The sequence below is a fragment of the Ranitomeya imitator genome, chromosome 5 (assembly GCF_032444005.1).
Source record: "Ranitomeya imitator isolate aRanImi1 chromosome 5, aRanImi1.pri, whole genome shotgun sequence".
Classification (NCBI taxonomy): Eukaryota; Metazoa; Chordata; class Amphibia; order Anura; family Dendrobatidae; genus Ranitomeya; species Ranitomeya imitator.
The window spans coordinates 708788460-708801836 of NC_091286.1; the positions used below are offsets into that span (position 1 = coordinate 708788460).

A 13377-nucleotide genomic window follows, 5' to 3' on the forward strand; every position below is an offset into this window, starting at 1 on the left:
GGAAGCTCATAGACAGAACCAGCCGAAGTACCACTCACGACCACAGGAGGGAGCTTGGCCACAGAATTCACAACAAGCAACCTCCCTCTGGCTCTAATTGACACACCTAGACCTGGGTGTTTATAGACACCCAGTCTGCTTCAGGGAGCCGCCTGTGTAAGCTTGAAGCTATAGCAGGTGGCTCACCTCCTTGCTGCTGCTCTTGGAGGACATTTGGTGTTACTTCTCTGAGTCTGCTCAAGCTAAGTTGCTTCCCCCTTAATAAATAATAATCTTTATTTTTATATAGCGCTAACATATTCCACAGCGCTTTACCGTTTGCACACATTATCATCACTGTCCCTGATGGGGCTCACAATCTAAATTCCCTATCAGTATGTCTTTGGTATGTGGGAGGAAACCGGAGTACCCGGAGGAAACCCACTCAAACACGGGGAGAACATACAAACTCCTTGCAGATGTTGTCCAAGGTGGGATTAGAACCCAGGACCCCAGCGCTGCAAAGCTGCAGTGCCCCCTTGTTTGTCTTCCTTCTTCTGTTTAGTTTACAGCAGGGATTGATCAGTGCTCACCCCCTTCCCTATTCAGAGCCTGGCTCTAGGTTCCTGCTCGGCGATTGTTGTGGAACCAATATAGGGACAGTAGGGGAGGCAGGGTACTATTAGATCTGCCTAGGGGTGTCCACATCCCCTTTCCCTAGCATTTGGTCTTCCTTCCCCTCGTGTTGGACTTGGTCTTCCCACACTGTGTGTGACACTGTCCAAATGAAAGAAATACCATTTTTTTTATTTTGCTAAGCCATTGACTGCAGAGATAGGCCCAAACTCCTCATCATCCTAAAATGTCTAACAGCCTGAGCCTTAGGACCGCGTACACATTATACCGCTTTTGGCTGCACTACACTTAGGCCGATGGTTTATCTGACACCATCTCACCTGGCTCTCCCATACACATGAGTGCTGACTTGGCCAAGTGCGCCTGTGTTCTCTATGGCAGAGCAGAGATGTCTGCTGACGGCTTACCTCCCGGATGAACAAAGCAATCAACAGTCTGAAATCAGACAAGCGTAATCGACATCTGGTACCTCCACACACATTATAGTGTTAGCACAACCTATCGATATCAGCGCGTGCGGCCAACATTAGTGTGTGAATGGGGGTATTTAACTGTTGAGAAGCGGTGTCGGGGTGAACAGCTGCAGGCTTATGCGGAGGATGTGATGAGCAGACTGCAGATGGTGCTGTGGGGATTGTCAGTAGTAATATCACATTGTACGGGTGCTCGGGTCTGCGGTATCTTATTCTTCCTCTGATCCTCCAGGTTCAGATAATGTTCTCTGTACTGTGTCTCACGTGATGTCTGTATGTCTCATGGGATGTCTGTATGTGGGGCGCCTGTCTATATCAGTGTCCGCACATGTGGGGCGCTCTGTCAAGGTCTTTGTGGATTCGGGGTCTTCTGCCAGGTTGGGTGTTTGGTACATTTGTTGCCCTGTGTTACCTACAGGCAGCTACAGATGGATCTGGATAAGTTGGAAACTTGGGCTGAAAGGTGGCAGATGAGGTTTAACAATGATAAATGTAAGGTTATACACATGGGAAGAGGGAATCAATATCACCATTACACACTGAACGGGAAACCACTGGGTAAATCTGACAGGGAGAAGGACTTGGGGATCCTAGTTAATGATAAACTTACCTGGAGCAGCCAGTGCCAGGCAGCAGCTGCCAAGGCAAACAGGATCATGGGGTGCATTAAAAGAGGTCTGGATACACATGATGAGAGCATTATACTGCCTCTGTACAAATCCCTAGTTAGACCGCACATGGAGTACTGTGTCCAGTTTTGGGCACCGGTGCTCAGGAAGGATATAATGGAACTAGAGAGAGTACAAAGGAGGGCAACAAAATTAATAAAGGGGATGGGAGAACTACAATACCCAGATAGATTAGCGAAATTAGGATTATTTAGTCTAGAAAAAAGACGACTGAGGGGCGATCTAATAACCATGTATAAGTATATAAGGGGACAATACAAATATCTCGCTGAGGATCTGTTTATACCAAGGAAGGTGACGGGCACAAGGGGGCATTCTTTGCGTCTGGAGGAGAGAAGGTTTTTCCACCAACATAGAAGAGGATTCTTTACTGTTAGGGCAGTGAGAATCTGGAATTGCTTGCCTGAGGAGGTGGTGATGGCGAACTCAGTCGAGGGGTTCAAGAGAGGCCTGGATGTCTTCCTGGAGCAGAACAATATTGTATCATACAATTATTAGGTTCTGTAGAAGGACGTAGATCTGGGTATTTATTATGATGGAATATAGGCTGAACTGGATGGACAAATGTCTTTTTTCGGCCTTACTAACTATGTTACTATGTTACCTGGTTCCACCTGTTGGAGGTGCCGCTAATCCTGGTGTTTTATGTTGCAGATCGTCCCCCCTCTCCTGTCAATGTCACAGTCACACAGCTAAAAGCAAACTCCGCCACCGTCTCATGGGACGTCCCTGAGGGTGACATTATCATCGGATATGCCATCTCTCAGCAGGTATGACAATCACTGGAGGTGTATCCCGGGTCAGGGGAGTGATGAGTCAGGGGTGTGGCGGGTTAGGAGAGTGTCAGGCCAGGGGAGTGCTGGGTTAGGGGAGTGTCAGGTCAGGGGAGTGGGGGTCAGGGGAGTGTCGGGTTAGGGGAGTGTCAGGTCAGGGGAGTGCCGGGTCAGGGGAGTGCTGGAACATGGGTGTGCTGAGTCAGGGGAGTGCCAGATCATGGGTGTGCCGAGTCAGGGGAGTGGCAGGTCAGGGGAGTGGCAGATCATGGGTGTGCCAGGTCAGGGGAGTGCCAGGTCTTGGGTGTGCCAGGTCAGGGGAGTGCCGGATTATGGGTGTGCTGAGTCAGGGGAGTGTCGGTTCGGGGGAGTGTCGGTTCGGGGGAGTGTCGGTTCGGGGGAGTGTCGGTTCGGGGGAGTGTCGGTTCGGGGGAGTGTCGGTTCGGGGGGGTGTCGGTTCGGGGGAGTGCCGGGTTAGGGGAGTGTCGGGTCGGTGGAGTCCCGGGTTAGGGGAGAGCCGGGTCAGGGAAGTCCCGGGTTAGGGGAGACCCGGGTCAGGGGAGTGCATGTGAAGAAAAGTCAATCTATGATTTTCCGAGAGATCTGATTCTCCCCTGTCTGGAGGGACATTCATCTGTGGGGGCTCTTGGGTGAGATTTGGGGGGCCCTTTATAATGACACTGACGATAGCTGGATAATTAGACAGGTCAGCGACTGTTCTGTCTGCTGAGGGTCCAGGCGCTGTTTGGGGAGTCGTAGTTGGATGATGACCCTGGTTCCTCCTGGAAGGTCACCGCTGTCTACTGCTCCCATCTCCAACTCTCTCCTCAGAGGCAGGATGGACAGATCCACAGATTCATACGTGAGGTGAACACCACTAACCGGGCCTGTGTGCTGTGGGACCTGGAGGAGGACACGGATTACATCATCCAGGTCCAGTCCATTGGCCTCTACAGCGAGAGCCAGACCAGCAAGAGGATACACTTCCGCACCCTAAAGGAGACTGACCGCCTGCCATCCAACAGTTCCAACCAAGGTGGGTGCCACCTGCACCTCAAAATGTATTGTGCCTGCAACCCAACATATATATGGCTGTGTGAACCCCAAAATATATCCTACTTGCCGACCGACAAAAATATACTCTGCTGTATGAACCCCAAAATATATCCTACTGCCTGTGTCCCTCCTTCCGCCTGTAATTCTGATTTCTGTGCCTGGACAGGAGACATCACTGTGCAAGGAGTGGACAAAGAGCGTCAGCTGGAGACCGGAGAGATTATAATCATTGTGGCGGTGCTGCTGATGTGGGCAGGTGAGGGCGGCACTTCTGTATAGTTGGTGGGGGGTCCTGACATCTGGGAGGCAGGACAATGAGGAGACTGCTGTGTGTCGCCCTCTAGCGGTGATCGCCCTCTTCTGCCGCCAGTATGACATCATCAAGGACAACGACTCCAACAACAACAAGGAAAAGGCCAAACCATCCTCAGAACAGAGCACCCCGGAGCGGCAAACGGGGGGGTTACTGCGGAAAGTGAGTACACTGGTTTGTGGCAGGAACCCTGCCAATCGCAGCACTCTCCTGCCCCCCCCCTACACAGCATCACTCTCTCCTGCCACCCCCTAGAGACCACCACTCCCTACTGCTCGCCCTACAGAAAACTACTCTCTCCTGCCCCTCTCTACAGAGCTCCACTCTCCTGCCCCTCTCTACCATACCACTCTCTCCTGCACCTTTCTACAGAGCTCCACTCTCTTCTGCTCCTCTCTGTAGAGCTCCACCCTCCTGCACCTCCCTACAAAGCTCACATCTCCACCCTTTCACTCCTGCCCCTCTATACCCTTCCACTCTCTCCTGCCCCTCTTTACAGAGCACGACTCTCCTGCACCTACAGAGCTCAACTCTCCTTCCTAACTTTTCACTCTCTCCTGCACCCCTGTGCATAGCTCCACTCTCCTGCCTCTGTACATAACTTCTCTCCTGTCACTTTCTACAGAGGTCCACTCTTGCATTTCTCTACAGAGCTCCACTCCCATGTCCCTCTCTACCATTATACTCTCTCCTGCCCCTCTCTATAGAGTGCCACTCTCCCGCGCCTCCCTACAGAGCTCCATTCTTCTGCACCTCTCTACACTTCCGCTTTTTCATGCCCCTCTCCTGAGCTCCTCTCTCCTGCCCCTCTCTACAGAGCTCCACACAATCCTGCCCCTCTCTAGAGCTCCACTCTCCTGCACCTTTACAGAGCTCCTTTCTCCTGTCCCTCTCTAGAGCTCCACTCTCCTGCACCTCTCAACAGAGCTCCACTTTCCTGTCCTTCTCAACCCTTCCACTCTCTCCTGCTCCTCTCTACAGAGCTCCACTCTCTCATGCACTTTGCTAGAGCTTTTCTCCTTCATCTCTTTACAGAGCTCTTCTCCTGCTTCTCTCTACCATTACTCTCACCACCACTACTCTCTCTGCTTCTCTCTACAGAGCTCTTCTGATCCGCTCTACCCTGCCACTCTCTTGCCCCTCTCTACAAAGCTCACCTCTCCTGCCTCTCTCTACGCTTTCACCCTCTCCTGCTCCTCTCTATAGAGCTACTCTCTCCTGCCCGTTTACAGAGCTACACTCTCTCCTGCCCCTCTCTACCCTTCCATTCTCTCTACAAAGTTGTACTCTCTCCTGCTCCTCTCTACAGAGCTCCTCTCTTTTGCAGCTCCCTACAAAGCTCACCTCACTCTACCCTTTCACTCTCTCCTGTTCCTCTCTATAGAGCTCTACTCTTCTACACCTCCCTACAGGGCTCACCTTTCCTGGCTCTCTGTACAGAGCTCCACTATCCTGCACCTTCTTACAGAGATCAACTCTCCTGCCTCTCTCTACCATATCACTCTCTCCTGATCCTCTCTCCCCTTTTACTCTCTCCTGCTTCTCTCTCCCCTTCCACTCTCATCCGGCCTCTCTCTACAGAGCTTCACTCTACTGCTCCTCTCTACAGATCTCCAGTATCCTGCACCTCCCTACAGTTTCACTCTCCTGCCTCTCTCTATCCTTCCATTCTCTCCTGATCCTCTCTACCCTTTTACTCTCTCCTGTTCCTCTCTACCCTTTTACCCTCTCCTGTTCCTCTCTACCCTTTTACTCTCTCCTGCTCCTCTCTACCCTTCCACTCTCATCCGGCCTCTCTCTCTACAGAGCTTCACTCTCCTGCTTCTCTCCTACACAGCTTCTCTCTCCTGCCGCTCTCTACCCTTCCACTCTCTCCTGCTCCTCTCTACCCTTTTACTCTCTCATGTTCCTCTCTACCCTTTTACTCTCTCCTGCTCCTCTCTACCCTTCCACTCTCATCCGGCCTCTCTCTACACAGCTTCACTCTATTGCTCCTCCCTACAGATCTCCAGTCTCCTGCACCTCCCTACAGAGTTTCTCTCCTGCCTCTCTCTACCCTTCCACTCTCTCCTGATACCCTCTACCCTTTTACTCTCTCCTGCTCCTCTCTACCCTTCCACTCTCATCCGGCCTCCCTCTACAGAGCTTCACTCTCCTGGTTCTCTCCTACACAGCTTCCCTCTCCTGCCGCTCTCTACCCTTCTACTCTCTCCTGCTCCTCTCTACCCTTTTACTCTCTTCTGTTCCTCTCTACCCTTTTACACTCTCCTGCCTCTCTCTACCCTTCCACTCTCTCCTGATCCTCTCTACCCTTTTACTCTCTCTTGTTCCTCTCTACCCTTTTATTCTCTCCTGCTCCTCTCTACCCTTCCACTCTCATCCGGCCTCTCTCTACAGAGTTTCACTCTCCTGGTTCTCTCCTACACAGCTTCCCTCTCCTGCTGCTCTCTACCATTCCACTCTCTCCTGCTCCTCTCTACAGAGCACATCTTTCTCCTGCCTCCTCAGTCCACTGCAGACTCCTCTAGTGATGGCTTATCTGCTGGAGAGGAAAGGGATTGGGTGGCAGAAACCTGACATCCCGGATGCTTCTCTTTCCTGACATCATCAGTCGGGAGGCCACCATAAACAATAGACCGTCGTCTGATCCTGCTAGTCTCATAATGTGTATGGAGTCCTTAATGGACGTTGTGTCACCATTTTAGATTCTATTAATGTTGTTTTGTCATCTTTTCAGAAAAAGGCCCCATCCGTCAATATTATTGAGGTATAGTGTTGCCCGGTACTGGCCCAGTTCTTCTCCTGACGTCCTGGGCCTGCTGCTGACTGAAGACTCCTTATAGCAATACTTATGGAACTCTGCCGCCAGCGGAGCTTTCCCAAGGGCTCATTTCATCTCCTTTGCCACGTGCAGGTGACATCTCTCCAGCTGTGGGACCTGAACACCTTGAGATGTCCACCTGGTGTAGAAGATGCCGAGTGCAGACCTGTATGTGGGTCATACTCCATATACACTATGTAAGAAGAGCATGTCCAGCCACAGCCTGGATGGAGCACTACCACTGAGAAGAGACCTCCCAGAGACGACGACACACTCAGATCACATCCATGGTTATAAATCCAGTTATAACGGTTCCTTACCCACCAGTCACGACACGGCGCTGTCTCCACACCTCTCAGTAACTCTCGGCTTCCCATCCATAATTATATTTATAAAGATAATTTGGTGACCTCCATATAATAGTTACACCCCAAAACTGGGTCCGGTCAGATTAGGTTAATAAGAACTATCATTACCTCCTGGTGCCAGTATAATAGGGGTATTACTGCTAGTATAGTACAATGGGGGTCCGCTCCGGTCCAGGGTATCGTATCATCCAACAGGAACCACCATAATGAGGGTTACACCATTACTCTGAGTAACAGCTCAATACGGGTGGAAACATTCTCTCCTGGTTCTTGTATTTTGGGGGTTGTGCCAGTGCTACAACTTACCCTCTACCGGACTGATGTATGATGGAAGTCAACCTCCCCATGTACGAGTTGTCCTATGTGAGGGTGGAGTCATTAGTAGACGTACAGCTGGAGGGTGGGTGTTGGATTCCTCTGGTGGTAGTATTGGGGAGCAGTTGGCTGATCAGTGCTGTCTGTGTAACCACACGTCTGGATATCTCGCTGCCACTTTTCGGTTTCTGTCCCTCATGAGGTCCCGCCACATTGCGGTGACTTCAGTGACCGTTCCTCTGGAACCCCAGGACGGTTTTACAGCTGAATCTTAGATGAGTGCCTTTTCGTTTTCGTTCTCACCCAGCAGTTTGTCCTTCAGTGCAGTCTCTTCCCTGAGGAGCTGAATGTTTCTGGTCATCGAAAATTCCCCAGTAGGGGGCCGTATGGATCTAGAACGTTTCCCGCTCCTGGGACCCGAGTTCTGACTCTGGAGTGCCCCCTGTATTCGCAAACTATAACCTTTCCAGATTCTTGGAGCCGATGCCGTGAGCTGGGAACATTTGTGTGTGTGAATCTTTCATGTCTCTTGGTGCCAAGTCCCAGTTGTGAGTTTCCGTTAGTCTAGAAGACTTGGGGTTCCCTGAGATCTGAGAGTTTAGAGTGTTCCCCAGGTACAGAACTGAATTTTCTCGTCAAGTCCTGACAGTCACTAGAGAAGGGCCCCGAACTCCAGTATTTATCTGGTGTGACACTGGTTTACATGTGTGCTCCTCATATTTCGCAGAATGGGAAGCAGATTATCGGCTGCAGCATTTGACGTGAATGATGATCGCGTGGGGCAACACAGCAGATCTTGTCCCGGCAGCCCCCAATCTACAGCCCATAGGTCACTATATACAATGATGAAGGGCGTTACTCTGCAGCGAGGAGTGTCCACAAGGATGCTCATCTTCTATATCTTCTATTTTCAGGACCAAAATCTATTTTTCTAATATTTTTAGTTATTGCCTTAAAGAAACCTAATCAGACGGCCCAGTGATCGGGATACGTGTCTTTCAGTACAGAGATGCAAAGACTCTCCAGTCACATGTGGATGGACAGTCCGATCTCACAACTAATGATGTGTGCTCCATACAGCATATGGTTGGTGGAAACGCACCGGATACTTGTGAAAAATGTTCTTGAGCTTCATCCAGTGAGGTAACCACAGCCCATCCATAAGTATGGTGGTACCGGAGACTCCCTGCCTAGTGACATGACCACCCATCTACTGTCCTGGTAGAAAAGACTTGCTACAGACACTGCAGAAGTAGAATGTAGATGGTACAATGGGGTCATACACACGATTTCATCATCGGTACATTCACGTCTTTACCCTCGTGAGAACATCTGGTGCGTGGTCTTCTACCAGGTGCTGGCTTCTAGGCTGAGGCCATTCTGCAGGTCAGAACCGTATAATATGAGCAGATTGTGTGCGCTGTGTACGGGCCTGAGCCTACCTGTGCATTCTGGACCTGGTGCTGTCCCCGGCCCATTATGCCATGCCAGGTGCCCATTAATAAAGCGTATGTTCTCCACCATGCAGGCAGTGTCTTCCTTCTACTTGTAAAGTGTTCTGTGTCTGTAGACGTGCATGTTCTGGCCTGTCTGATTGCATCGTTCTGTCTTTGTACATATAGGTAGCATGTCTCTGCTGTGTCTTGTATATGACCTGTGTAATACTTTATAGCTGTGCGTTACTCTGTATATAGAGGTCGCGGCGCCTCCACATTTACTCCTGTATTCTTGCACCATAACAATCGCAAGTCTTCCAGTTACTGAACCAACAGAACATTTGTACATGACTGACATGCTTCGGGCATGATATGTTCCATGTTTGTGAGATCCATACGTGTTCGAATAGATTTCATTCCCTGTGCATTTGTTTCTATTGTTGTTTTATTGTTTAGATCCAGGGTCATGATTTACTGCTCAGAGGTGGCATGTCAATCAGTTCTTCTGCAACAACGTCTCATTTTTCTCTACGATTTCTGATCATGTTCGTTTGTGTACCATTCATTCTGAGTTCATGTGTGCTACTTGGTCCCCGACATTGATGACCTACAGCTTCAATATCTGTATCGATAGTCTCCACTCGTGGCCCCGACATTGATGACCTACAGCTACATCATCTGTATAGTTAGTTATCACTCATGGCCCCCGACATTGATGACCTACAGCTTCAATATCTTTATAGTTAGTTATCAATCGTGGCCCCGACATTGATGACCTACAGCTACATCATCTGTATAGTTAGTTATCAATCGTGGCCCCGACATTGATGACCTACAGCTGCATCATCTGTATAGTTAGTTATCACTCGTGGCCCCGACATTGATGACCTACAGCTGCATCATCTGTATAGTTAGTTATCACTCGTGGCCCTGACACTGATGACCTACAGCTTCAATATCTGTATCGATAGTCTCCACTCGTTGCCCCAACATTGATGACCTACAGCAACATCATCTGTATAGTTATTACTCATGGCCCCCGACATTGATGACCTACAGCAACATCATCTGTATAGTTAGTTATCACTCATGGCCCCCGACATTGATGACCTACAGCAACATCATCTGTATAGTTAGTTATCACTCATGGCCCCCGACATTGATGACCTACAGCTTCAATATCTGTATCGATAGTCTCCACTCGTGGCCCCGACATTGATGACCTACAGCTTCAATATCTGTATCGATAGTCTCCACTCGTGGCCCCGACATTGATGACCTACAGCTGCATCATCTGTATAGTTAGTTATCACTCGTGGCCCTGACACTGATGACCTACAGCGTGAATATCTGTATCGATAGTCTCCACTCGTTGCCCCGACATTGATGACCTACAGCAACATCATCTGTATAGTTATTACTCATGGCCCCCGACATTGATGACCTACAGCAACATCATCTGTATAGTTAGTTATCACTCATGGCCCCCGACATTGATGACCTACAGCGTCAATATCTGTATCGGTAATCTCCACTCGTTGCCCTGACATTGATGACCTACAGCGTCAATATCTGTATCGGTAGTCTCCACTCAAATCACCAGACATTGATGACCTACAGCTACATCATCTGTATCGGTAGTTTCCACTCATGGCCCCCGACATTGATGACCTACAGCTACATAATCTGTATAGTTAGTTATCACTCATGGCCCCTGACATTGATGACCTACAGCTGCAATATCTGTATAGTTAGTCATCACTCAAATCACCAGACATTGATCACTTACTTCTACAACATCGATACCAGTAATCACCACTCTTGGCCCCCAACATTGATGACCTACAGCTACATCTGATTCAGTAGTCACCCCTCATATCACCAGACATTGATAACCTACAGCTACATAGTGTGGATCGGTAGTTACCATTCATCTCACCAGACGTTGATGACTTACTCTTACAACAGCTGTATCAGTAGTCACTACTCATTTCTCCAGACAATGATGACCTTACTCCTACATAATCGACATCAGTAGTCACCACTCATGGCCCCACTGTTGGCATAGACATTGATTGCCTACTCCAACGTCATCTGTATTGGTAGTCAACATTCATATCGCTGGGCACTGATGACCTACTCCTGCATCTTCTGTATAAGTAGTCACCACTTATGGCCCCCAACATTGATGACCTACAGCTAAAACATCTGTATCGGCAGTCACTACTCATGGCCCCCGACATTGAAGACCTACAACTAAGACATCTGTATAGGTAGTCACCACTCATTGGCCCCGCCATTGATGACCTACTCTTACATCATTCCAAAGACATACTGATAGGGAATTTAGATTGTGAGCCCCATCGGGAACAGCGATGATAACGTGTGCAAAACTGTAAAGCGCTGCGGAATATGTTAGCGCTATATAAAAATAAAGATTATTATTATTACATCATCTGTTTCAGTAGTCGCCACACATTGCCCTCGACATTTGTGACCTACTCCTATATCGAAGAACAAACCCATAAATTGAAAAGTCAACACATAGATAACAGTCTATTCCTTACTGAAAATAGAAGGCTGGTTAGTTGAGATAAAATGCTGTGTCATCACAATCTGCATTAGTAGTCACTACTCATATCGCCAGACATTTACTAATGTGCCATTACTATCAGTAATCAGCACTGCTGGCCTCAACATTGGTGACCTACTCCTACATCGCCTGTATCAGTAGTCACCGCTCATTGTCCCCGACATAAATGACCTATAACTACGTCATCTGTAACTATAGTAATATCACTAGACTCTGATGACTTACAGCTACAACATCTGTATCAGTAGTCACTACTCATATCGCTAGACACTAATGACCTACTCCTACAGCATCTGTATCAGTAGTCACCGCTCAGTCCCCGACATAAATGACCTATAACTACGTCATCTGTAACTATAGTAATATCACTAGACTCTGATGACTTACAGCTACAACATCTGTATCAGTAGTCACTACTCATCGCTAGACACTAATGATCTACTCCTACAACATCTGTATCAGTAGTCACCGTTCAGTCCCCGACATAAATGACCTATAACTACGTCATCTGTAACTATAGTAATATCACTAGACTCTGATGACTTACAGCTACAACATCTGTATCAGTAGTCACTACTCATATCGCTAGACACTAATGACCTACTCCTACATTATCTGTATCAGTAGTCACTACTCATATCGCTAGACACTAATGACCTACTCCTACATTATCTGTATCAGTAGTCACCGCTCATTGTCCCCGACATAAATGACCTACAACTACGTCATCTGTAACTATAGTAATATCACTAGACACTGATGACTTACAGCTACAACATCTGTATCAGTAGTCACTACTCTTAACGCTAGACACTAATGACCTACTCCTATGTCATCTGTATTAGTAATCCGCACTGCTGGCCTCGACTATGATAACCTACTCTTACATCATCGATATCATTAGTCACCACTCATGGCCCAGACACCGATAACCTACAGCTACATGATCTTTATTGGTAGCCAGCCATCTTTTCCCCGACATGGCTGTTCTTGCCTTCACTTTACCCCCTCATATGTGTTCATTCCGTCTTCTCCACATCCATTACTCTCCTTCCATCTTGTCATTGATAAGACACGGGAGGAAGGTGTGTAATTATGTGTCCTCATTGTCTTATTAATGATTTTACTCCTATGTAATCAGTATCTTATCGATGCCCCACCATTAATAATTTACACCCTCCTCACCTCCATGCTGTGTACTTATCACATTGACCCTCCATTGACTGGTCTCTTCTCACCACTATGTTATCAGCATCTTCTCTTTGCCTCAACAATAGTGACTCCACATCCTCCTTACCTCCATGTTAGCTCTAACTTCTCATGGAACCTATCATTAAGAACTCCATGTCCTCCCCATCTGCTCATCATTCCATTATTAATGACCCCTCATCCTCCTCGCCTCCATGTTATCGGTCTTCTCATCTCCCCATCATTAAGCACTCCGTAGCCTCGTTACCTCAATGTTATCTATATAGATCCATCTTCCATTCAGCAATATATTAGCGTGTCCATACCATGCGGCCCTGATTTCCATCATTGAATTTTGCTTTGATTTCTTTGTGAATGTCTATACCATGTTCTCATGAAGGACCCTGGCTCTGGATCATTCACCAGTTACCTTCTCCTGGGTCCCTCAGCTTCAGCCAACCCCAGTTCTTGGCACCATCTATCCTCCATCCATCCTATGCTGCCCCCGGGAGGCCTTGTCACGTTACATTCCCCCTATAGTCGTCCTCTACTTCAGCTTCTCGGAGCTCCATTTTCTCCTTTATTTATTTCCACGTTTACAACAGAAGAAGCAAATGTCTGATGTTGAATCTTTGAGCAGTTCTGTGTTCTCCATCTTTGTTATGCTCTAATATACAACTATTATATTGGACTGTTGTCTTACCAATCTAATAACATTTTACATATGTTCTTTCTAA

General features: G+C 48.2%; 1 protein-coding gene across 1 annotated transcript in view; it reads left to right on the top strand.

Annotated features, from left to right (window-relative positions):
* FNDC4 (fibronectin type III domain containing 4) overlaps positions 1–13377 on the top strand; it is a 47967-nt gene extending 34590 nt beyond the window's left edge. Inside the window, exons 3-7 of the mRNA XM_069728615.1 lie at positions 2432–2547; positions 3382–3586; positions 3773–3862; positions 3951–4081; positions 6657–13377. Of these exons, the coding sequence (XP_069584716.1) occupies positions 2432–2547; positions 3382–3586; positions 3773–3862; positions 3951–4081; positions 6657–6692 (578 nt within the window). The 3' untranslated portion in view covers positions 6693–13377. The remainder of the gene's footprint in view (positions 1–2431; positions 2548–3381; positions 3587–3772; positions 3863–3950; positions 4082–6656) is intronic.